Source organism: Hakea prostrata, chromosome 1 (genome assembly GCF_041222555.1).
Source record: "Hakea prostrata isolate BN-2017 chromosome 1, UWA_Hpros_2, whole genome shotgun sequence".
Taxonomy (NCBI): domain Eukaryota; kingdom Viridiplantae; phylum Streptophyta; class Magnoliopsida; order Proteales; family Proteaceae; genus Hakea; species Hakea prostrata.
The window spans coordinates 58,846,090-58,873,721 of NC_142600.1; the positions used below are offsets into that span (position 1 = coordinate 58,846,090).

The 27,632-nt window shown below is 39.9% G+C and overlaps 1 protein-coding gene and 1 pseudogene across 1 annotated transcript; one reads left to right on the forward strand and one right to left on the reverse strand.

Moving 5' to 3' along the window:
* LOC149029210 (uncharacterized) lies at positions 1–27,366 on the reverse strand (annotated as a pseudogene).
* On the forward strand, positions 17,307–19,217 carry LOC149029211 (ankyrin repeat-containing protein BDA1-like). The gene is made up of 2 exons (XM_089150170.1): positions 17,307–17,964; positions 18,312–19,217. Exons 1-2 carry the CDS (start codon positions 17,392–17,394, stop codon positions 19,044–19,046), a joined length of 1,308 nt encoding a protein of 435 aa, XP_089006296.1. The 5' UTR covers positions 17,307–17,391; the 3' UTR covers positions 19,047–19,217.
* Positions 27,367–27,632: the final 266 nt, after the last annotated feature.

Here is a 27,632-nt window from a genome sequence, read left to right on the forward strand (position 1 = left end):
CTAATGGGCATCAGTCAAAATATTTGTCCTGAGGTCTTCCACTGCTGTAACACAAATTCTTTCCCTACAAACAAGAGCACCATCGAAGGCTGGGGAGAAATCCGTCACTTCCTTAGACTTCAAAGAAATCAAATCAATCTTCTTCTTTAGTTTTGGATCAGTCGGTTGTAAAGCAATGATTCTGTCCCTCAGACTAGGTCGGACCAGTATAGCTTCTAAGATAGCTTCGAAACCTTCTAGAACAATTTCAAGTCCAAGTTCAATGATGGAGAACAACAAGGGCTTACTCAGAGAAGCCAAATTTACACCTTGCCAGTTGCTCTTTCTACTCAAGGCATTGGCAACCACATTAGCTTTCCCTAGATGATACTGTATATCACAGTAGTAATCTTTCACTAGTTCTAGCCATCTGCACTGTCTCATATTCAGTTCCTTCTGAGTGAAGAAATATTTGAGACTCTTGTGGTTAGTGAAAATTGCTATCCTATCACCATACAAATAGTGACGCCAGATCTTCAAAGCAAAAACCAATGCAGCTAATTCTAAATCATGAGTAGGGTAGTTATGCTCATAATTCTTCAACTGTCTTGATGCGTAAGCCACTACCTTACTGTGTTGCATTAGAACACAACCCAGACCAACTTTAGAGGCATCAGTATACACTGTCAAACCTCCAGAGTCATCTAGTATAATCAACACAGGAGCATTAGTCAACCTCTTCTTGAGTTCTTGAGAACTCTCTTCATAGGCTTCACTCCACTCAAACTTGGTTCCCTTCCTGGTAAGCTTCGTCATAGGAGCCGATGTCTAGAGAAATTCTCAATGAAGCGCCTATAGTAACCAGCAATACCCAAAAAACTTCTCATCTCAATGACTAACTTAGGTCTATCCCAATCTGCCATACTTTTCACCTTAGCAGGGTCAACTTCAATTCCTTCAGCTGACATAATATAACCCAAAAAGACAACCTTGGACAACCAAAAGTCACATTTGTTGAATTTGGCATACAACTCTTTTATTAGGCACTGTAAGGCAAACCTCAAATGCTCAACATGATCTTTCTCATTCGTTGAGTAAATTAGAATGTCATTGATGAATACTATAATGAAATTGTCCAAGACATCCTGAAATACTCAGTTCATCAAGTCCATGAATGATGCTGGTGTGTGTTGCTTGTATCTCAAGATATTACGCAAGTGTACGTATCGCAATCAAGTAATAAATGATAAGTAGAGTATCGATCCTATGGAGAATTCCATCCTTAACTTTCAATGTAAAAGTAAAATTGATTTAAACAAAATTAACAAGATTTATTTGTGATTGACTAACTAAATGACCAAATGACAGGTAATTAAACTAAAGAACTAAAATGGAGATTGAGCAATAGAAGGAACTTAATGAGTGAAACGAGTGTTGGAAGTCAAGTTTCCCTTCCCCTGAATATTATAATGCAATATTAAAGTAATACTACAGCCCAAAATATGTCAAGAACCTGGAATGAAATGGCACAAAGTATTTTTCAATACACATATGCTTGGCATCCTAATTCAACATCTACATATTCCTATGAAGAATTGAAATATGAATGCAATTTAAACCCAATCCCAATCATGGCAATGTGAGGTAATTGGATAGTCCTACTCAACCTAATAATTAACACAAACTAATTAAAGATTATGCTAACTCACACAATTCAACAAGCATCTAGACTGCATTAACTTTCCAATTACCTCAACCATAACAATCGTTCATGAAAGATTCATCAAGAACCGAAATTAATCAATATATATCATGTTGAATTCATTGACAACAAGTTGTATTGCAGTAAAACTAAAGAAAACATGATAGTTACATCTCAAAATTCAGGTTTAGCTACTACTATCATCCCAACACATCACAAGTTTAGCCCATTACAGAAATAAAAAACACAGCAGTAGTTATAGTTAACATTAAGCTAGAAGATGAGAAGATAAAAGTTATAAAAATGAAAAGAAACTAAAGCTTCAATGCTTCCACAAGAGCTCTAGCCTTCTTCTCCAGAAGCCTTCCCTTGCTTCCGCACGAGTCAGTTCTGCCTCTCCTCTCCTCTCAGCCATGTCCTCTCTTTTCCTTAGCCGTGTATATTGTAATGTCCCTTCCCTTCTTGCCTCTCTTCTCTTTCTTCCATAAATGCATTTAATCATTAGGTTAGAATCTGGCCCTAGGATTAGAACTTTCCTCCTCAGATCAAGGGCTGAGAACAATCATGCATTTACAAGAGTAATGTCCTCTTAAGTTAGCCCCTTCTAGTCATTTCCATTTGAATTGGATCTAAGAATATTCTGCTCCATACTGCTGCAGCAAACTCTATAGCAATGTTAGAGGACATATTCTTCTCTGAACTGAGATTATGATGAAGATGCTGCAACCTTGTAGTCATATCTTTACAATCTCTTTTCATTCTCTTATGCCATGATCATCTCATTCATTCTTAACATGATTTTTATGATTTCTTCTTAAACTATGATCATATTCCTATTTTGATTTATTCTAGCATTGTAGATGCTTCTCTATGATTAATCATACCTCTGATCTACTGTGTTCTTGTACTAGAATGAGATCTTATCATGTCTAGATCATGTCTTTCGTTCATAGCATGTTTCCAATGAAAACCATGATTTTTACCAAAACATAAACTATGATTTCAAATTAGTAAGTAATGGTTTTAATGGTTGTTTGATGTCCAAATTATGCTTTTTAGTCTTAGACTACTGTGTTAGATATTCTCTCCAAGTTTCGTCACATTACGGACTTTGTAGCATAGGTTTCGGATCAAGATTCTCTTTTTATTTTTGGATTTGCTCTTGGGCAGACTGCCTGGGTCGACTGGCTCAGTCAACCCAGCCAATCAACCCGCACGAACAGAATCTGATTTTTTCGTCCGATTCGATTCGATTGATGCTTATTCTTTTAGGACTACTTCCTAATGGTTGTGTGATGCTATTCTAGGGACTGTTTGCTAACTTTGGATTCATCCTCTTGTCTGTCCGGAATATATTTAAGGTAAGGAAAGTTGTTACCATATTAACATAGATTGCATAGATTTAGTTTCTAATTTGGGAACTACTTAGATTTTCTACTGATATGTTAGTTTCTATTATGATATGAATGCTGCAAGTACATTAGGATCTTATTTCCTTATTTACTTTATGTTCTTAGATCATGTATGAATACTTATTCATGTATGTTGCATATTTATTTAATCTTGTCTTATTATACTCTTCCATATGATGAGGTATCTGTCGTGGATGATATGACTGAATTATGATTGTGATTGTTTAGGTATGATTTGGGATTGGGGAATGTCTTTTAGACATTTCTGTCCTTGGACCTCATTGGGAGTAGTATGGGATATTTCCAATGTTGCCCTTTGACACTTTCCCGGATTATTGGTTTTCATACCTAGGACTTGTCTAGCAGTGTTTGGCTAGGATATTCCCTATTATATCAGACCCGATTTGGAAGGGTATTGAGACCAAACGACCTATGGTAGCAATGGGGATTTATGGGTGCTCAAGACCGGTAACCAACCCGTGAGGGGACATGAATCACATTGTGGGGGCCATGTACGGGTAGAGTTGCATATGGATAGACTTGGGCTCATGGGCGTTTAAGACCGGTAACCAACCCGTAAGAAGACATGAGAGCTTCCCGTTTACTATTTGTGGATGACCTATAGGGTTGATGAGTCCGTAGTCTGGGACTATGCTGACTCTAGTGTGAAGGATACTGGAAAGGATTGCCAGGGGCGAGGAATGGACGTATCTGGATCTGAGTTGATGTAATTAAGTAGAAGACTTGCATTGGGCTAGGCTTTACCCTAACATGCACCAATACTTAGACCAATGGTGATGTCACATCCACCCAACCGGTACCCTATCTGGCATACCCGGGATGTGATCCACAGCCCCGAAGATCCATAGTTCAGGGACCACATAATCCACATCGACGATAATACAATCATGAACAGATAATAATCATAAACTAACAATGAATGATCATGGAATTCAGAAATAAGGTGTCAGACATAATCAGAGTGCGGAAATAAATATCAAATCAGATAAATTAAGAAGGCAGTGGGCGGAATCCACTCCTTCACCAAACGGAAGTGAGGTCAAAATTTAGTTAAGTACAAGTCTCAAGTTATAAAGGTAAGTTAAAGTTATTACAATTCTTCTAAGTATACTGTCACAAAAGAAGGGGTAACTACTCATAAGTCTCCTCCATAATAAATATATCTTCTTCAAAGTTGAGGACCATGGAGACCCAACATGACTGCTCTCATACAACTCCGAGGCTAACCCTGGTACGCCTGGTAATCTTCTTCGGTATGGTCACCGAAGTCTTCAACGTAGCCAGCCTCCGGATGGTAGTATGAGGTATCTGGGTCCGCCTCAGGGAGGGTGCCATCAGAGTAATCACCTGTAGAATAGCCTAACAAAATATTGCAACAGAAAAGGAATGAGTTCAAAAGAATTCAGCAAGGAAGTTATCCCACCACACATAAACCACAAGATAATCATAAAATGATGCAGATGATATGAGGCATATAATGCAATATGACTTTATTCTAAGTATGTTGGTCATATATGGTAGACATGCTTTAAGTCATAGCACCATACTTCTTTAGGTAGTCTCAGTCACTCATCACCGGGGGGAATTGGGTCCTGCATCCCTCTCGGACAAATCCATGGTTGGGGTTTCGGTCACCGCTCTCTCACATCACCGTTTGGTCTAAGTATTGGCGCATGTCAGGGTATAGCCTAGCCCAATGCAAGTCATCTACTTAATCATATCATGCCAGTTCCAGATACTTCCATTCCTCCCCTCTCGGGATCCTTTCCGGTATCCTTCACACTAGAGTCACGGATATTACTCACCGGACTCATCAACCCTATTGGTCATCCACAAATGGTAAACGGGAAGCTCTCATGTCCCTCTCACGGATCATTTCACCGGTCTTGAGTGCCCGTGAGCCCAAGTCTAGCCATTTGTAACCCTACCAATAAATGGCCCCTTTCGGGTAACCGTAATGCAATTTATGTCCTCTCACGGAGTGGATACCGGTCTTGAGCGCCCACAAATCCACACTACTACCACGGGTTGTTCGGTCTCAATGCCCTTCCGCATCGGGTCTGATATGATAGGGACATCCTAGCCATACATCTAGACAAATCCTATGCATGTCATTCAATAACCCGGGAAAGCGTCAATGGACACCTTCGGAGAACATCCCATACTATTCCCTCCAATGTCCAAGGACAGAAGCACCAGTAGGGTACCCCTCAATCCCAAGTTATACTTAAGCAATCACATGCCCAAGTTCATCATATCAGTTCACAAGATACAACGTCATAATAAACATTCAATTCATGACATTGACATAAGTCATCATATATTGAAATTGATAAACATGATAAAACATTGAAGTAATATAATGTAAACACAAAGCTACTGTTAAAAGACATATGTAGCAAGTCTAACACGATAAGAATATGAAATAGAAACTATATTTACTAGGTTAGGAATACCAAGTCAAGATTTCCATATCCTAGGTAATTACATCGATAACTATCCTTACCTTGAATCGGAGAAGAGAATGGTCCAAGATCACAAGCAATGGCCCAAATAGTCTTAAAGTCCTAAACAAGCATATATGAAAGGTTAGAGAAAAAATCGGAACAATCGGAGATCAAACGAATCGGAACTGGGCAAAAGTTGTCGACAAGAACTCTATTGGTCGATACATTTGGTCGATAGTATCGACCAATAGTATCGACCAAATCAATTCCGAGACAGCAAGCTGGCTTTTCGGATTCTTGCCCAGATTTGGTCTTCCGGGTCTCGGATTGACATGAAACTTGGAGGATAGTCTAAGCACAACATGGGGACACTAATTATCAAGAAACTTTCATAATCCAATGGTCCATTTGGAAATCCCCAAATTGACATATTAAGGTTAAGAGTTGTAGATCATGGCATTGGCTATATCTCAATGCAAATTAGGGGAAAACATGGGGGATTAGGTAGGGAATCGTTTAGAAGTAACATGGAGCACATATGCAAGGTATAGATTAGGTTAATCATGAGCTTCATCTCAGTTTTGGTAAATAAAGCAAGTTGGTAAGCAATAAATCATGGAAATGTGTAGTCAATGATCATGAGGTGAATCAATCATAGTCATATCGGTGAAAACATCATTGTATGGGGTTTAGAAGGTTCATGGCAAGGTGTATGCAAGGTTGCAGCACCTTGGCCATGGTCCCAACAGTAAAATAGAGAAAAGATGAGTGAGAAAGTGATTAGGAGAGAGAGTCATACCTTTAAAGTGGAACAAGAAAGTAGGAATGAGTGGTTGGCAATGATTGATGAAGAAGATGCTTCACCACTACCAAGGAGGAGTTCTTGGGAGGCTCTCTCACGTTCCCAGATGTTAAAAACGAGAGAATAGGGCTCTAGTCTCGAGGAATAAATAAATAGAAAAGAATATTCCAAGAATCTTTAAATCTGGGCTCAGCAGACTTGTTGGTCGATACCTTTGGTCGATGGTATCGACCAATAGTATCGACCAAAACAATCTCTGCAGAAATTTTACAGAATAGTTCAGCAACTTTAGGTGCAGACTTGGAGGGCTATACAAGGTCAAATTGCATGGGGTTTTCTCCTACAGTTCACTCAAGAGGTCTAGTTTCAGGGAGTACCTTCAGATTATGCACAGGAGTCCGTTTGCTATTTCAACTGTCTCGCTCTTCATCAGTGCGCAGATTCTAACTTAGCACTGGTAACGTGCTCAAGGAAGGAGCAGCATCATCAATGTCCATAAACTGGAATCCCGACATTACGTCATCAACCAGTAGGGCCCATAAGTCCCTCCTACCACGACTTCGGGTCTTTGGACCTACAAACATAACAATGACCGGGTCGGGTCAAGGTTAGGTAAAAGCTGGATTTTACAGATATCCTCCCACTTCCAACTAGGAATAGGAAGAGGTTGAAGTAATCCAGATGGGGGTTGTCGAACGGCTTTCACACGTTGGCAAGTCTCACACTTGGCAACAAAATCATCAACATCAGCCTTCAGACCAATCCACCAAAAATGTTCCTTCAAGTCCTTGTACATCTTGGTGCTTCCCGGGTGTATAGTAAAGACTGACTGGTGTGCTTCCTTCAATATTTCTTTCTTAATTTCTTCGTTTGCAGGCATGCACAATCTTCCTCTAAACAATAAAGCACCATCCATGGATATACCAAAGTCGGGGTCTGACTCAGGATTCGAAGAAATCTTCTCAACTTTGATCAAAAGCTCTTGATCGGAACTCTGCTGAGCAACAATCTTATCTCTAAGACCAGATCTTGCCGTCATGGCAGAAAGAATAAAATCAGAATTCTCAGGGATAATTTCCAAATCAAAACTCTCAATAGAAGACCACAATGGTAAACTCAAAGCATTCAAATCCAAAGTCTTCTTCTGGTTCTTCCTACTAAGAGCATCAGCAACAACGTTTGCCTTCCCGGGGGTGATCTTGAATATCACAATCATAATCGGAGACTAGTTCCAACCATCTCCTTTGTCTCATGTTCAACTCCTTTTGGGTGAAGAAGTATTTCAAACTCTTATGATCCGTGAAAATGGCAATCTTCTCATCGTAGAGGTAATGTCTCCAAATCTTCAAAGCAAAGACAACAGCGGCAAGTTCTAGATCGTGAGTGGGGTAATTCCGCTCATAATCTTTCAATTGCCGAGAAGCATAGGCTACGACCTTGCCATGTTGCATCAGACGCAACCCAATCCAATCTTTGACGCATCGGTATAAACTGTCATACCACCGGAACTATCAGGTATAGTCAAAACCGGGGCACTTGTCAATCTATCTTTCAACTCTTGGAAATTCTTCTCACAGGCGTCAGACCAAACAAACTTTTCTTCTTTCCTGGTCAACTTAGTCATAGGAGCAGCCAACCGAGAAAAATTCTCAATAAACCTTCTGTAGTAACCCGCCAATCCAAGAAAACTTCTTATTTCCGTTACCGACTTCGGTCTTTCCCAATCAGCCACAGCTTGAACCTTTTCAGGATCGACACGAATACCTTCGGCTGAAACCACATGTCCAAGGAATACTACTCTCTTAAGCCAGAAATCACACTTGCTAAACTTAGCGTACAACTTCTTTTCTCGCAACCTTTGCAAAGTGAAACTTAGATGGCTCGCATGCTCTTCTTCGCTCTTCGAATAGATCAAGATGTCGTCGATGAAAACAATCACAAACTTATCAAGAACATCGTGAAATACTCGGTTCATGAGGTCCATGAACACCGCAGGAGCATTGGTCAATCCGAAGGGCATGACTCTAAACTCGTAGTGACCATACCAAGTTCGGAAAGCTGTCTTGAAGATATCACTAGACTTCACTTTCAATTGGTGATATCCGGACCTTAAGTCAATCCTTGAGAACACAACTACACCCTTCAACTGATCGAAGAGATCATCTATTCTGGGCAGCGGGTATCTATTCTTGATAGTCAGCTTATTCAACTCACGGTAGTCGATGCACAGGCGCATACTACCATCTTTCTTCTTGACAAACAAGACCGGAGCTCCCCAAGGTGACACACTAGGCTGTACGAAACCTCTATCAATGAGCTCATTCAACTGATTTTGCAACTCTTTCAACTCAGTAGGAGCCATCCTATTAGATACCGGAGCGGCACCAGGGACGAGATCAATAGAAAACTCGACATCCCTGTCTGGAGGCACTCCCGATAGATCATCAGGGAAGACATCAACAAAGTCGCAGACAACCCTGACTTCATCGACTCTTTTCTCCACTTTACCCTTGCCTTCAATTGAAGCATCATCCACTAGGGCATAGACTTGCATCAGTGCAGACAGCACCTTCTTACAAACCCTTCTCTTTTCACCCTGAAATTCTAAGACCGGACTTCCACAACTATGGAACTGAATCTTCTTTGAGGAACAAAGGAACACAGCTTTGTGGGCTGTTAACCAATCAATTCCCAAAATAACATCGAAGTCCTTCATATCAAGAATTACAAAATTGGCTTCCAAGTTCTTCTCACCAATCAACACAGGACATTTAGATAACCCCTTATCTAGTTTCACAACAGGACCAGTAGGTGTACTAATCAATAAACAACTAGACAACTTCATTTTATCTTCTTTCAAAGGTGAGAGAGCTCTAGGGAAAGTCTCCAAAAGTTCTCACAAGTGTTCTTGAGGTGTTTTGGTGCTTCAACAACAACAAAACAGCACACAACCATCACAAACAAGGTAAATCTCTCATTCTTTCTTCCATTTTCATCTTCTCATGCTTGCATTTCAATCAAAACCATGCTTTGCTTGTATCCAATGCTAGAAATCATGCTTAGGAATGCGTAGAAATATATTCCCTAGGTTTTAAACACAATGCCATGCATAGACAACAAGTTCTAACATATTGGTGTTCATCTCGCAACGTTTTCATACCGAAATCGTTATCTTTAGAAAAATTTCGTTTTCTCTCAAACCGCTTGAAATTTTCGCACGAAATCAAATGCTACATGCTCAAGATGATATTGTAGATAGGTCCATAAAATTTGATTTAACCAATTTCAACTTTTCAAAAATCCAATTTTGACCTAAATTGCAAAATCCCCAAATTTCCTTCTTGCTGAATTTTTCACTTTAATCCAAGTTTTCGATCGGTTGTCTTCAAACAAACTTCATAGACATGAAATTCCAAGTATTGCGCACATGCTAGTATGTTCAAATCAAATTTCCCCCAAATTTGAAATTTTCCGAAAAATTACGAAAATACCCTTTTGGCTCAAATCTTAAAGTAGCACTAACTGGAATTGTCTCTTGTCTCTTTCACAGATACAAACTATGCAGAGGGGAGGGCGAGGACGAGGTAGAGGTCGTGGTCGCATTGTAGGGGCACTCAGGGGGCGGAGGTCGGGTTCCTTCAGAGCCTAGACAGGAGGTTCGGAGACCAAACATGTTCGACACACCTCAGGCCGAGTTCTTGTACGAGGCCTATTTCAGTTACTGTAACATCGAGATGGGACGTCTACTTCACCTACGCCAGCTCAAAGTCTTTAGGATTCGGCAGAGATTCGACACGTTGCGGTGGACTCATCTCTTCACCGAGGATCTGCCGGTATACCGGAGCTAGTGAGGTTGTTCTTCAGCAACCTTACCTACACGAGAGGAGGCTCGAGGTCAAGGACATCCACTTAGACTTGTCCTAAGGAGTAGGGTCTTCCGGACTCGGATTCGCTTTTCCACCCGAGCACTTGGCTGAGATCTTGCGGGTTCCTTACTATCCACGGCGGTGTGTGTGGATACCTGCGGAGCAGATCTGGACAGCCATCGATGCCGTACGAGCTTCGCGAGATATGCTCTACGCTATGGGATAGTCGTCGATGCTTCACTCCGTGGACCAACGGACGGATGACGGATTCTGCACGGATTATCGGTCGCATAGTCGGCCGAAACATTATGCCGAAGGCTGGACATCACCATCGGGTCACGGTGATGGAGGCCTTAGTCATCTACCGCATCTACATGGGCTTCGAGATCGATCTCTCCTACATCATTCAGCGAGGTCATGCTTTGGACTTGGTTCTGCGGCCTAGCATGCGGAACCTTTGCTATGGGAGGCTACGGACCTTGATCTTCGGGCATTTCGGGGTGAGTTTTGAGGATACACCGGTGGACACTGGTTCACGGGGATACTCTATCGGGACTCGGACCATTCGTCGGATGAAGCTGCAGCGATCGAGAGATCTCCTGGTCCGGAGGGTGAGGATGATGAGGAGTCAAAGGATGAGGATCAGGAGTCGGAGGATGGAGGAGAGGATATCGGTCCCGATAGTGATGATCAGGCCGGAGATGATACTGAGATATGCACGAGGCTGAGCCGGTGCATCACGAGTTTCCTTCATCACACTTCGAGGCTGGTGGCCCTTCACATGCGGTTCCGGAGACTTCGGATCTTGGGGCACGGATGAGATCGATGACTTCCATGCTAGAGAGGATGGAGGTCGGACAGGAGCAGATGTACGAGAGGATGGAGTCACGACGGGATAGGATAGAGCATCGGGTGACTCGGCTAGCGGAGGAGTTCGGAGCATACGAGAGATCGGAGAAGATCACCTAGATAGATTGTACCCTAGGATTTTCATTTATGCATTTCAGATGTAATCGTTGTAAAAGCTTTTGAAATTAATGAAGTTCATTTTGTTTCACTTAATTATTGTATATTATGCACCTTTCTTTTCTTTGCATTAGTGACATTTGTTTAAGTATAATTATGGTATGTTATTCGGAAATGTTCTGTTATGCTTCATAGGTTAAGTTTCTAATCCAAGTGTTCTATTATTCACTTCTAAGAGTATAAGAGTCATTTCAAATCAATGACTCAGGAATGTTCAGTTATTGTCTTTTGTGGTTAGGATTTCCTCGAACCTTGGGCTCTGATACCAATCTGTCACATCCTCCCAGCCGGTACCCTATCTGGCATACCCAAGAGTGTGATCCACAGCCCGAAGATCAGGTATCGAGTAATCAACCTCCCACATAAACAATAACATAATCATGAACAATAATAATAAAAGTGCGAAAGATAAACCATAGATCCAAATAAGGAAAGAATGAATCATATATAAATCAGAGTACTAGATATAATCAGAGTGTCTAAAACAGATAAGTAAAGTGAGGCAAAATCCCACTCTACAACCAGCGGAAAAGTAGTTCTAAAAGAGAATAAGCAAGACAAAATCTAATCCCAGTAGCAGGTACAATGGGTAACTAAATTGTTCTCAACTTTATAGACAACATCCCTATAAGTATAAATCTCATAAACAGCACAAGGGCGCTTCCACTCAATGGTCGGACTAAGCATCGTACGGAGCATAACCACTCGCGAGATCTTCAGTGTAATTGTTGTAACCGCAATCACCTTCCTGGAGATATGCCTCTTCTCCTTGCACTTCTTCATAGGGGCCGTCATAATATTCAGTACCTGCAGAATAGTCTAACAAACATTGTACAATAAAGGAATGAGTTTCAAAGAAACTCAGTAAGGCAGTTAAATCCATAATAACATAAATGGCAGGATTTCAGAACAAACATAAATGCAATATGGTATGAGACAAGCAATGAATGAATGAATCTAACTCTACATATGCTGGTCTCTATTGGCAGACATGCTTTAAGTCATAGCACCGTACTTCTTTAGGAAGGTCTCAATCACTCATCATCAGTTGGTAATGGGTATAGGTCACCACTCTCTCACATCACCATTGGTCTAAGTACCGGCGCATGTCAGGGTTAAGCCTAGCCAAATGCAAGTCTTTTACTTAGTTACATCAAGTCAGATCCAGATACGTCCATTCCTCGTCCCTGACGATCCTTTCCGGTATCCTTCACACTAGAGTCCTCATAGTCCCTGACTACGGACTCATCGACCCTATTGATCATCCACATATGGTAAACGGGAAGCTCTCACGTCCTCTCACGGGTTGGTTACCGCTCTTAAGCGCCCGTGAGCCCAAGTCTATCCATATGCAACCCTACCAATAAATGGCCCCCACAATGTGATTCCTGTCCTCTCACGGGTTGGTTACCGGTCTTGAGCGCCCATGAATCCCCATTGCTACCACGGGTCGTTCGGTCTCAATACCCCTCCGATTAGGGTCTGACATAACGGGACATCCTAGCCAAACACTACTAGACAGTCCTAGATATGTCATCCAACAGTTTAGGAAGGTGTCCAGAGGGCATCTCCGGAAACATCCCATAATATTCCCGTAGTAGTCCAAGGACAGAAGTGTCAAAAGGACACCTCTCCTTTCCAAACCATACTGAAGCATAAACATGCATCAATTCATATCATCACATATATGGTAACTTCATATATGGAAAGAAATCAATAATTACAATCACTTTGTATATAATTGGTAAGTAAATCATACATGAGTCAATTCAATATGAATAAGTAATGCTACTGTTATCAAGATTATGCAACAGTAATATATCATTGTAAGAATCTAATTAAGGAAACAAATCAATGATATTCAAATATAGAAACTAAGATATGCAATTGATGTTGTTAAAGGAGTAACCATCCTTACCTTTTATAACTCGCAAAGGAATCCTAAGAAATCAAGTAAGATCTTGACAAACTTGAGAAGAAGGTCCTAAACAAGTGTATACAACATATTAGGAAAGATCCCTAACAGAAAAGATATCAAAACATCCAAAACAGATTAATTCTGGAGTTGCTGTACTCATTGGTCGAGTGGATTGGTCGATTGGTTCAATCGACCAATGCAGACAATAGCCTATAAAATCAGAGTTTTGAGATATAAAATCCGAATTTGGTGGTTCAAAAGGGTACTAATCAAGGGGTAAACTACATCAGTAGTATCCTAACATATAGGGGACCTCAAAACACTAATCGAATCAAGCCATCAAGATCCAAATTAGGAAACAAAAAGTTACCATAATTAGATCAATCATGGTTCTTGAAGAATTCAAGATAGAAATCAAGGACAAGAACAATAGGAGAATGAATCATTGATTCAGGTAAAGCTATCATGAAAAGCATACTTAGATCTTCAAGAAAATAGGCCTAAGAGCATAAATCTAAATAAGGAAACAAAACCTACCATATATGTAACTATCATGATTCATGAAGAAAACATGGTATGGTAGAAGAGAAACAACTAGAGATTGATAGATCATGGATCATGAAAAGAAAACACAGCAATTGACTACTAACATGATCAATCTAGAAGATCCAAGGAGATCAGAATTCAAATCAAAAGTTAAACAAAGACTAGATCATGGTTTGATCATGATTCCTTCAAAAGCTTGCAATGATCATGGTTAAGATCATTGTTTTAGCCATTAATCCTTAGGAAGATCATGAGAGACAAGTCCAGAGATGTTTGCAACAGAGAATGCAGCATCTCCTCTACTGTCTCAACTCAAAAAGGAAAGAAAAACAGAGATGGAGGAGAAGAAGAGAGTGTAGACATACCTTTTATGCAAAAAGGAAGAGTTTTGACGAAGATCCGTCAAGAAAATCACCAAGGATGCAAGGGAGATGACTTGCAGAGGTCTTTGGTTCGTTCCAAAGAGTTTGGAGGCAGCAAATACGAAGTAGACTCGAGATTGGACTTAAATAGAGCAAGCAAGACCTAATTGCCAAAGACAAGCACCCATTGGTCGAGTGGATTGGTCGACTGGTCCGATCGACCAATCGGTCGACCAATGCGAGACAAACAATTCCAAAACAGGGAATTGAAGACCCAGATCAAATCCAATCCTAAAGGGGTTTTGCACACATATCAAGTGACTTACCTAATAGGTAGAAATGCCTTCAAACCATGATAGAGAGCACTCCAAGTCCATCAACTAATCCGATCTTCATCAAGATTCAGTTTCCATAAATAGAACTTCATCATCAACTCTCATGGATTCAAAGCCAGACACCAAGTCCTCCACTGGGATGGCCCAAAGCTGACTTCTTACTTTACTTCGGGTCACTGGACCTACAAATAACAAGGTTTCCGGGTCAAGGTTAGGGCTGGGTTTTACATCAACCCTATTGGTCATCCACATATAGTAAACGGGAAGCTCTCACGTCCTCTCACAGGTTGGTTACCGTCTTGAGTGCTCGTGAGCCCAAGTCTATCCATTTGCAACCCTACCAATAAATGTCTCCCACAATGAGATTTATGACCTCTCACGGGTTGGTTACCGGTCTTGAGTGCCCACAAATCCCCACTGCTACCACGGGTCATTCGGACTCAATGCCCTTCCAATTCAGGTCTGATACGACAGGGACGTCTTAGCCAAACAACTAGACAATCCTATGTATGTCATCCAATAACTCGGGAAAGTGTCGGTAAGCATCTTCGGAGAACATCCCATACTATTCCCTCCGATGCCCAAGGATAGAAGTGTCAATAGGGCACTTCCCAATCCCAAGTTATACCTAAGCAATCGCATACTCAAGTCCATCATATCTCATACATTTAATACATCATCATGATAAATGCTAAATCATAACATCGAAATGATCCATCATGAATACAAGTAACAAGAATAATAAATCATTATGACAAAAGTATATGAAATCACAATACTACTGTTCTAAAATATGTATAGCAGTCCTATGATATTCAAAAGCACTTAGGAGACTATGTTCACTAAGTAAAAGCACCAAAACATAAGTACATAACCTATGTGTTTATGGAGATAACCATCCTTACCTTAGGTTGAGTTGATGACGAATCAAGAGTTACCAAGGAAAGATCCCAAAAGTAGTGTTAAGACCCTAAACAAACATAACTAAGAGGTTAGAGAAGAAATCGGAAAGATCGGAGGTCGAACAGGTCAAACGGAGAAAGGTTGCTGACAGTAGCATGTTTGGTCAATGGCATCGACCAAAGAGGATCGACCAAAATGTCTTCCAGACAAAATAGTGGGTTTTGGGGATTTTGGTCCAAAATTGGTCTTCCGGGGCTCGGATCAATCCGAAACTTGGAGGGATGATTAATAACAATGTAAGAACACTACCTAGCAAGTATTATCACAATCCAATGGTCCAAATGAAAACCCCCAAATTGAGGTCCTATGTTCTAAAGACAAAAATCCTAGCATTCTAGCATTAACAGAAGATGTCAATCTTCCCATAAGGAAAAAGATTGGTATTTCTAGGTATTTCTAGGTGATAAGAAGAAAATTGCATCGAACCCATCTGCACCGGGTTCACATTTTTCGCTCTGATTAGACCATAATCAGGGGCCATTCTAACCTAATCTAAACAATCAAGAGAGCGCCACTTTGGAAGTTACCGGCCGTGAACTTCCTCCCAAATTTGGCGGTTGATGAAGCTTCCTAGTACAAAGCAACTATCATCAGGACGGTGAGGGAATCGTGAGAAGTTCAGTAACTGTTATCACTTCCGAATATTCAGGGAAAAACCCTACAATCGGACAAATATCATTAATTCATCCGACGATCAAGAATCAAGGATAAATCCTATATAAACAGGTGATTGGTTCACGCAAGAGGTAACTGAATCATTTCCCTACTATTATCATTCAAGTTTATGCTTTGCAATTAGCCAAAGCCTTTTGTAATCAGTTCAGCAAGCGACTTAAGCTTCAGAGGTGGCCTCCCGACCCCAGCCGTCGAACCACGTCTAACCCTATTTTGCAGGCCATTGCCAAGAGATCTTGAGGCTTAACAATTTCTAGACGCATCACTAGGGCGTCTTTGACGACGGTTTTACCTGAGAAGGCGTTCTTTTTGAGAATCGTCTTCTAACGTTTTGATAAAAAAAAAAAGGGGTAGTCAAGGCACAATTTTAATCGTTTGATAAAATTTCTACTGAGAATGCTTGAGAATCATTTTCTAGCTTTTTTTTTCTTATGAAGGCGGGAAGAAGTTAGAAGTTGTTTGTGAATGAACTTTGAGTCTGAATGTCCCTCTTTGTGTGTAATTTTGAGACGTGCTTTTTATTTTTTAGAATAGCAAAAAAAATTAAAATTGTTTTGCAAAAAACATTTCCAGACACAAAAATTGAACCACTTTATTTTTTAAAAACAAAAGAATGACCAATTTTACCAAAATTGACATTCTAAAAATGAAAGAACACCAAAAACTGTTCACTGCCATTCAATACTTTTTTGTAGTCGGCATGATAGACACATTGCTTGTGTGCAGTAAATCGATGGTGATGAGTCTCGATCAGCTCGCCATTTTTTAACCACATGCACTTGAAGAGCCCACCTGCAAAATATTGGGGAAAAAAAAAAATTTAAGTAAGATTTTAGTGGATCTCTTGTGGATCCAACCCCTATTCTGTAGTTCAACAGCATTAGGGGAACATACAATTCTCCCGAAGACAAATGCGGTGAGAAGCAATGGAAAGAGAAAGACAGACACAGCAGGACCTAATTTGCAGAGTACGGCAGGGAGGTTGGCATTATTCAATTCCACTCTTCGTGTTTTAACTTATCTGAGTGAAGGTATGACTTTTATATGATTAATTAAAGTCAAACTTAACTAACAAACTGGCAGCAGTGCACGAATATAACCAGAAAAATAATTTGCACTTCCAGGTTTCCCAGGGCCAATGATAGAAGCCCTTCTGAAAACAAATTAAACCTAATTAAATAAACACTCGTAACAAAAACAGATGATAAATGATAAACTAATGCCTATTGACTTCTGAGTGTTCAAACTTGGAACATGAAACTCCGAATAAAACACCATCAGAACTTCTGGATTCCTTGGTGAATTCATTACCAATTCTCCTTCCTCTTCAGATCAGAATGGATATGAGATTGTACGAAGCTGCTCTAACGGGAAATATATCACAACTACAGCAATTACTCCATGAGGAACAGCATATCTTAGACACTGTTTCATTAACATCTGGGGAGAACCCTTTGCATGTTGCTTCCATGGCAAGGCACCTTAATTTTGTTAGAGAAGTGATTATATTAAAGCCAGAGTTTGCAGAAGAACTGAACCAAGATGGGCTCAGCCCTCTTCACATAGCCTCTGCTAAAGGGGATTTAGATATGGTGAGGGAGCTGTTGAAGACTGGCAACCATCTGTGCTGCCTCAAAGGGAGAGAGAGAACAGTTCCTCTTCATTATGCGGTCATGAAAGGAAGAATTGATGTTATAAGAGAGTTGGTATCAGCTTGTCCTGAATCTGCAGGAGAGGGGACGATTCAAGGTGAGACTGCACTTCACCTTGCTGTGAAAAACAACAAATTGAATGCCTTTGGAGTCTTGGTGGAGATGTTGAAGAGACTCAAGAAGGAGAGTTTACTGAACAGGAAGGACGAACAAGGCAACACAGTCTTGCATCTTGCAGCTTCCAGGAAGCAACGTGAGGTAATTACCCTCCACTGATTCAACTAATAGGATTCTGATTTGGTTGGAACCCTGAAAATTTTGAATCAAAAGAAAGAACAATTTCTTTTATGTTTTAGAGAAACAATATTTAGTTGATTTCTTCTGTTTACTGATCAAGAGAAGGAAATAATGGAAAAGTAAATAAATAAACGGAAGTCAAACATGATGAGAAACTAGTTATTCAAAAGAGGTTTATGGGAATGGCTCAGCCACTTCTCAAAAACCATGTAATGTTCTAATTTTTTTAACAAAATTTGTACCTTAACAGATGAAATATATCAACATTGCATCCTGTGATACCTAACTGATCAAAAGAGAATCTGAAGCAGGTGGTGGAGCTGTTGCTTGCTGAAGACAGAATCACTTCGGGTGTGATAGAATTAAACTTTAAGAACAACTGTGGTCTGACTCCCCTTGATGTCTTATTGATGTTCCCAAGTGAAGCCGGTGACCGAGAAATTGCTGATATATTCCGACTTGCAGGTGCTTCAAGAGCTGTAGATGTATCTGGGTCTCCTTTATCAAGAAATAATCCAAGAACATCCAAATCCTCTCCTTGGAATGTAGGCCGCTTGGTGGAATACTTCAAATTCAAGAGAGGCCGTGATTCGCCAAGCGATGCTCGCAATTCGCTGTTAGTGATAGCAGTGCTATTAGCAACAGCAACCTACCAGGTCGGGTTGAACCCTCCCGGGGGTGTTTGGCAGGATGATGCACCACCCCACCACACAGCAGGGCAGTCCGTTTTTGGAACAAAGCAAAAGGTGACATTTGGGATATTCATGTTCTTCAATTCTGCCGGATTCTACTTGTCGCTATTCATGATCAATATCTTGACAAGCAGATTTCCTCTGCAATTGGAGTTGCAGATCTCCATGATAGCAATAGCCATTACTTATTCTATTTCAGTCTCCACAGTTTCACCCGAAGGCCGCCTCAGATTCATACTCACTCTATTAACATCAATCTTACCTGTTAGTGTAAGTTTAATAATCAGATGCGTGAGACTCCTATTCAGATGTGCAAGAGCCAGAAGAGACATTGCCCATATCCATAACTGAAATGGCTTATTCCCATTAGTTTCTATTTATGCAGATTATGTAAGTATACCTACACTGTTTCAGATTGCATAGTTTATCACATATGCATGATTTTGCTAAAAGATCATCAGAATGTGTTCAAAAAGAATAAATTTTTTTCTATAGATTTTAGATTGGGCATACCCAGCAAAACACCACCTCCCAACTTTGCATTATCATCAACAGGAGCTCCCTACTGCTATCTAGAAAAGAAAATTCTAGTCTAGTTCTACAAAAGCATCAGTAGCTATTTCATCACTAATGAATCTAAGAAATACTACTAAAAAAGAGGAGTGTCAGGTTTAGTTCACCAATATCTTTGGTAAGCAGCCAACATGTGATTTGATCTCTCAATAACAATGAGCAGTTTTCTGGATAATCCAAATAGGATTTGGAAGAAGAAACGCCAATCTTGCAACAAGAAAATATTCTCAAAAATTACTGCTACTCAATTAACCAATTTCATTTAGTTGGAAAAAGACTTCTTCTTGTTTTGTTCTCTGATCAATGAGATTTTATCAAAAAAAAATTTCAATTGGTATATTTATGGTCATGGAAATCCTTTAGATTATATTGAGAGATTTGCTTCAAAATTAAGTCCAGAAATGACCATGAAACAAAAAATAGTCTTATCCCGTTTACCCCCAGGGGCTCTATCTATGCGGAAGCCTTAGGCGTACTCTTCCCCATAATCCCACTTTGCCCTATGTCGGTCATAAATTTTAAAAGAGCATCATCACCGTTCAGTTTCACCCAACTGAACTTGTGTTTGCACAAAAAATAATTCAAGATTTCTTCTCATTACTCCAAATAATTGGAATATCCAGTCTTCCACAGCTCATCATCCTTTGAAACCTTTGATTTTGACTTCCTTAAATATTTCAAAATCGATCATTCCAAAGATACAAAGTCTTCTACAGTCAGTTAACCAACCCTAACTCTCCTCCCACCCTCCCCAAAAAGGATTGTTTATTAATAGTGAAGACCTTTGTTGCCCCCACGATCTACCAAAGAATTAGAATGTTTCAGGAAGAATTATGTATAAAACTTCATGATGCAACCAATAATCCACGAAAGAATTAATAGAGGAAGAAAGTGTGTAAATGTAGTAATGAAAATCCTTTAAAATTATCAGAATGAAGACTAAGCACCATAGTCCAGCAAGGCAAAAACCTCACAGATAAGAGGTTGAATTCATAAGAGACACCTATCTGACTGTCAATTGAGATTATATAATCCTGCAAGTATTGGGGTTAATGAGATAAAAGTACCCATCTATAAGTTGACCATATATGGGGCTCTCTCTCTCCCCTCTCCCCTCTCCCCCATGGAATGAGATAAAAGTACACCCATCTGGCTCTTGCTTTCCTGCATATCCTCCTGCCACTGGGCTGAAACACCTTCCCATAAGATACCTAAACCAAGTCTTACAAGGAGTTATTTCCAGTTCAACCTTTAAATGGTAGAACTAAATTTGAAAAATAATTGGTGGAACAACTATTAACAATCATGAGAAAAACTAAGACCTGTTAACCAACCTGTTTCTAAAATGATTCAGAAGTTTCATGTTTAAATGAATAATACTCCCTGAAGATATCCACCAAAAAATAAGGAAAAGCATTAGTTGCAGATGAAAGAATACACCCAGTGCATGAGGCTCCAGTCACTGCAGGGTCTGGGAGGTCAATAATGTAGTCCGCCTTTACCCTGCTTTTGCCAAGACTGTTTTTTTCCAGTCTTGAAACCTTCAGTAGCCACTAACAGACAATGAAGCAACCTTACAATTGCTCCAACGCCCACCCTTTGAAGATACAGTTTGGTACGAACAACAAACGGTCCCACATGGATTCGTAGTCAATGTAGTTTAAGCAATTGCAAAAATTGAATCTCCAGAAGTCCTTTTAGATGGTTGTTTGGTTTTCTTAGGCCTGTTTGTCCTTTGATTTTGTATGATCAGTTCTGTCTTGGTTTTTCACAGTTCAAACAAAAACTTGTGCATATTGCTCATTTCTTGTGTTGTGCTTTTTCACAACTACCATTCCTAGCCCAGAAAAATATCATTCTACATGCAATTTGATCTCAAAAAGATCGTTCCTAACTCATCTGCAATGGAATTTTCATTTAGCATTGCTTCTTGTTATTTACATTGCGTCTTTAGCTTTCATTGGGAAGAATGCTCAAAATTAAACAGTAGTAGCAAAAGCAAAAGTTGTGAATAATAAAAAAGAAAAAAGAAAACCAGCTTCCGGAAAATATAATATAGAAAAGGTGAGGAAGGTGATGGCACCAATGCTAATGCGTGAGAGCAGTAGTTCTATTATGTCAGCACAATATATGTCTACTATTTCTACACTGTGAAATACAAATATGCCATTCCCAAGCTTTTGCAGGGTAAATGATTTCATACCTGTCATCAGCTTGTGGGTTCTCACGATAAGTTGAGTTGCTTTTGTTATTTTTTAAGTCATTGTGTCATTGCTCTCCTCCTACTTTGGATGTTTTCTATTCTTTGACAAAGATGCAATAGACAAACTGGCTTCAATGCGTACAACCTTGTTGATCCTCCATAAATTTTAAGTATGTTGTCTGGTCAAAGAAGATACATATCATGGAGTCCACAACTTTGATTTGAAATTCAGTCCTAAAATATGCATTGAAAAATGATTAAATTTGTAACTATATTAATTGGAAGATTGGCAATTAGGAAATAAAGGGGGAAATATAAAACTTAATGAGATAGTGGAGAGAATAACAGATTTTTTTCAAATGTTCAAAATTTTTAGGGGTTGGAAAATGGTTAAAACCGATTGAGTTTTTTTTTTTTTGGGGGGAATGAACCGATTGAGTTTCAAACTGGAGAATTTTATCTGTTGGAAATTTTAATGGTTAAATTTACAAGTATATTAATTGGAAGATGGGCAGTTGGGAAATAAAGGGGACATAGAAAATTCAATGAGATAATGGAGAGAGTAACGAATTTTTTCAAAGGTTTAAAAATTTTAGGAGTTGGAAAATGTTTAAAACCAATTGAGTTTCAAACTGGAGAATTTATGTGTTGGAAATTTTAATGGTTAAATTTTTTTTTTCAAACGGATTTTTGATGACAATGTTCAATTGGGGAATACACTAGACTCTCTCAGCTGCTCATTCCTAATGACTGATTTCCTGAGAAGACCAACAGATGCATCAACCTCAACCAAGTAGTCTTTAAGAATCAAAATAGGTTGTGGGCATAATTCCCATTGATGAGGACTTCTTAGCAACCCAACAAGTTTACCGCATCCTCTCAAATTGATTGATTGTCAATGATGCCACACTGCTCAATTTCTCTGGCACATTTTTTATACCTTTGCATCCCCTAAGGTAGAGGGTTTTCAGAGAAGCCAACTCACAAATTTCCATTGGGAGATCTTATAGACTGATGCAGCCAGTTAAATCGAGTGTTGTCAAGGAGATCATTCCACCCAATTTCTCGTGCATCTTCTTTAGAACTGACAATCCATTTAAGAGGAGCGTTTCAAGAGAAACCATCAGGGAGATTATGTTGGTGCAGCAGTGTGATAGATAATATATATATGTACCACTCTAGAATGCACTCAAAATAAGTTATTGCTTAAACAAAAACACACTCACGGATTCACGATTGGTGTTGCAACACCATTCTCCTCACTTCACTTACTCTCCACTCTACTTCTCTCTTTCTTTTTCTATATTTCATTTCATATTACCAGGCCTATTCTATTTATACAGATTGTTAAATGACTGTTTCAGATGAAACAGTCGGTTTGCTTTGAACCGACTTTGTTGCTCAGCCGCCTCTGCATCTTCTACAGTCCTCTTGAAAATTCTGCAGGATTCTGAAATCTTCTTCAAAAGTCTGTGTTTGAACTGAACCGACTCTATCTTCTGCCGCCTCTAATTTTTCCTCAAGCTTCTACAATGTTTCTGAACTTTTTGCCGACCTTCCAAGTCATTGTTTGACTTCAACACTCCCCCCTCAAACTCGACTTGTCATGCCAAGTTGTGCTCTTAATTTCTTGAATACTTCGGTCTTGAGCGGCTTTGTAAAAATATCTGCAATTTGATTCTTAGTTTGACAGTATACCAGCTTCACATTGTTGTCTTTCACACGCTGTCGTATAAAGTGGTACTTTGTGTCAATGTGCTTAGTTCTATTGTGGGCCACTGGATTCTTCGCAAGAGAGAGCGCTGACTTATTGTCAATGTATATGGTTGTAGGATCCTTTTGTGGATGATGCATCTCTTGCATAAGATTCCTCAACCATATTGCTTGGCACATACATAATGTTGATGCAATATATTATGCTTCACATGATGAAAGCGCCACAGTTGATTGCTTCTTTGATGACCATGAAACTGCTGCAGATCCAATAAGAAATACATACCCTGAAGTGCTTTTTCTTGTATTTAGGTCTCCCCCATAATCACTGTCGGTGTAGCCAACTAGTCTTGGATTATTTGATTGAGTATAGAATAGACCTTGAGAAGTTGTACCTCTTATGTACCTTAGAATCCTCTTTGCTGCGATGAAGTGACTCTGCTTTGGTTCTTCCATGCATCTGCTGACGACACCTACTATATACATGATGTTTGGTCTTGTGAAAGTTAAGTACCTTAGGCTTCCAATCAATCTTCTGTAAAAGGTAGGGTTGACCGGTTCTTCTTCTGAATCACGTCTCAGCTTCACATTTGCATCTACTGGTGTTTCTATTGCCTTGCAACGATCCATCTTGAACTTCTTGAGTACTTCTTCTGTGAAATGAAGATTCCTTCATCTACTTGGGTAACCTCTATTCCAAGAAAATATGACATCTTTCCAATATCTGGCATTTGAAATTCTCATGTCATGGCATTCTTAATGTCACACCCCGCCCGCCGGCCTCGGTTACCCGCCCCACAACCCGTGGGTGCGATCCGTCACAGGATCCACGGTTTTACTCTATCAATAATGACAAATACAAATACATGTAATCAAGAGCAAGAATAGAGCAATAATTAATAAAAAGGTTACAGGAGTCCAAATACTCCAATAAATATCCAAAAAATAGCCAAAGGAAAGAATCAAGAATCACATGTAATATCGAGTTCAGCGGAAGCAAAATAAATAAACTAGATAATCTTCTCTTTGGTTTTCTTTTCTAAATCTAAAAACTAGTTTTCTAAATTAGCAAGTAAGGATGTCCTCCAATCTTTCTTCACACGATTATCAAAATCCTGGGAATCTGCCTCCGTCGGCCATCAATGGGTTGCTAAAAATGCACACAAGCATCTTCAGAAGGCTCCATGCTCTGCAAGTCCATGTACCACTGTCTGTCTCACATCAGCTTCATACGAGAAGGCTCTTTCATATGAATCATCTCCAACTTCCGACGTTGAGCCACCATCTGTATAATTCATATAATATATACAATGAAAGGAGTGAGTTCTAACGAACTCAGTAAGGAACAGACAATTCTCATATATATGCCAATACAATCCACGAATGCATATACGAAATGATATGGATGATATGCAGAAATATGAATGCTACTAAGATCTAACTATGCAAGTCTCTAATAGCTGCCATGCTTTAAGATATACACCAGCCCTCCTTTGGGTAGGTCTAGTCTCTCTGATCCGGCAAGGACTGGTTACCTCTGTAGGGATCCTGGGCAAAGGGGTAAGTCCACACCTGGCTCTCAAACCATGGTTGGGGATTAAGTCAACACTCTCTCACCACGACCATTGGCAATGAGTACTAGCGCATGTTGGGGTTTCTAATCCAATGCAAGTCATAATGGTAACATACTATATGGAGTCCAGATACTTCCCCTATGGCACCAACCAACTCAGTTCAGTATCCTTCGCAACCTAGGAGTGAGAACCCTCACGGACTGGCTACTGTTGTTGGACTCCACTCCTTAACCCTATGGTCATCTACATATTGTTGGGGCGGATGCTCTCATGACTCCTCACGACACTCGGTCTATTCCTTGGACGTCCATGAACCCAACCCTAACATATGCAACCCTACCATTTCATGACCAACAGTGGACCACTGAGTCTCTGGACGGACTGGTTACCGCTACAGGATGAAACATAGTCACGTCACCATTGTCACGGGTCACCCGGCTTCAATTCCCCTGCCGAAAGGGTAATAGCATGTGGGGTACCTAGCCATGCAATTCTACACTCTCCTAGGTATGTCATCAAGTAATCATGATAGTGCTAGAGGCATTAGTGAGCATGTGTCCCATACCACAGCCCTCTGATATCTCCAGCCAAGATATCCCAATGGAATACCTCCTCCATCACAACTACACTACATCACTCTTTATCATACCATGAACAGTTGTGCAATATCATAACAGATGAAGTACATCAAAGAACACCACTAACAACAAGTATACAATAAGATTCACATGCTTTATACAATTACAGCAACTTACATGATCAAAGAATAGTAAATAGAACAGCTGAATCATCATGTATATGTAATTGCATATAAATAAGAATGCATGTCCTTACCTGTAATTTAGTAGAAGTCCTCTAACTTGCAATCCAAAAACTATTATAAGACTTTTATTTGAAACAGAGAACACCTAGGCATAGGGTTACAAGAATGTATAGGAGTCAAGGGTCAAAACAAATCCAAAATCAAACCTACACTATCACTGGAAACCAGCCGGTTGCTTGTGGCGGTTGCTTAAGTTAAGCGACCTCCACAAGCGACCGCCCCTGTTTCAGACAGTTTCCAACTCCGAAAATCAGACTTTTTATCATCCGATTTCAATCCGTTTTGGGATGATCTTAGTCCGAATTTCAAGCTTAATAGGTCTAGAACAAAGGGGTAACAAGAAACCCTAAAATTAACAAAGATTTATTACCCAAATCATTCCCCTTGATGGGATCCATCCATTAAACAAATGCGGGGATTCATTTCTGGACAGGATCTTATCAAAAACATTGAAAAGGGAGATACAACTAATCAATTGGGTAACCACTAACAAAATGGGGATGGGTTCATATCAATCAGAGGTTAAAAAGAAGAGAATAGCAAATGGAGATTCATTACCTTAACCAGAATTACCAAGAATAGAAGAGAAAAGGTTCCATATCATTAACAGCACTTCGCCTACCTTCTAGCACGTTTCCACTACTGCCTAATTGCCCAAAATAGCGATCCCGAACATAATAATGCGTTAATAGGGCGAGGGATGCTATTTATAACGAATAGGGGGCAAAATAGGGCATTTTCCCGCAAGCAGAACCGAGCAGTCGCTTGGTTTAATCAACCGCCACTAGCAACCGCCCCCAAGTATATTGCTATACAAGGGTGCTTCGCTCAGGGGGTTAAAATCCAAACACAACCTAGCCCTAAACAACACATGGGGGATGTCTTACCTTCATTCCGGACATCTCCAAACACCACATGCCTTCTACCGGAGATCCAACTTCCCAGTAAGGCAGATTCTTCAACAAAAGAATCCAGATCCATGGGTTCTGGATATGGATCATGGACTCCTATCTGGACACTCCACAAAATTAATCCGACTAGACCTTCGGGTTCTCGGACCTACAATACGGATTCTAGGTTAGAAAAATGGGGGTTGTTACACTTAAAGTCTTCAAACATACCTGGATTATTTCCTGTGAAAATCATGTCATCCACGTAGAGACAAATGAACATGATATGTCGATCTCCATTTATCTTTTTATATAAGGTGTGTTCATATGGACTCTTTATGAAGCCGTTCTACTGGAAATATGCATCAATCCTCATGTTCTAAGCCCTTGGTTCTTGCTTTAAGCCATACAATGCTTTCTTTAGCTTGTATACCTTATCTCCTTGGCCTTTCTTCACATATCCTTGGGGTTGCTCAATGTATACTTCTTCTTCTAAGTATCCATTGAGAAAAGCTGATTTTACATCCTTCTGATAGATTCTTCACTTGTTCTGAGCTGCCAAAGCAATCAGAAGTCTGATGGTGTCAATCCTTGCAACTGGTGCAAACACTTCATCATAATCAATACCTTGTTGTTGCTTGTAGCCTTTTGCAACAAGTCTTGCCTTATATTTCTCAACTTTTCCTTCTTGATTTATCTTCATCTTGTACACCCACTTTACTCCAATTGTCTTGTGTCCTTTTGGCAAATCAGTGAGCTCCCACGTATCATTTTTCTTGATTGCTTCTATTTCTTCATCCATGGTTTTTTGCCATTTCTTTTCACGAGCAGCTTCTTCATATGTGATTGGTTCACATTCTGCTAAAAGGCAAAACAATGTAAAATCATCTGCCATTTGTATTGGTTCAGTAGTGTTGTAGAAATCACTAAGCCTTCGTGTTCTTGTAGGAGCTTCTATTGAGGAGCTGTTACTGCCTAGAGTTATTGGAACTCGACTTGGTGGAGGAGTCTGATTTGGATCTTCATTCTATGTCGGTGCTTGTTCTTGAAGAGCTTCTTTGTCTTCCAAAAATGTTCCTTTGACATTATTTTCTTCTTCTGTCCACTTCCAATTATCTGCTTCATCGAAATCAACATCTCTTGAGATTACAACTTTCTTGC

Coding starts and splice junctions, on each gene's coding strand:
- LOC149029211 (XM_089150170.1), top strand. CDS start 17,392: ATGGATATGAGATTGTACGAAGCTGCTCTAACGGGAAATATATCACAA. Junction 17,965..18,311: donor CTTCCAGGAAGCAACGTGAG/GTAATTACCCTC, acceptor GAGAATCTGAAG/CAGGTGGTGGAGCTGTTGCT.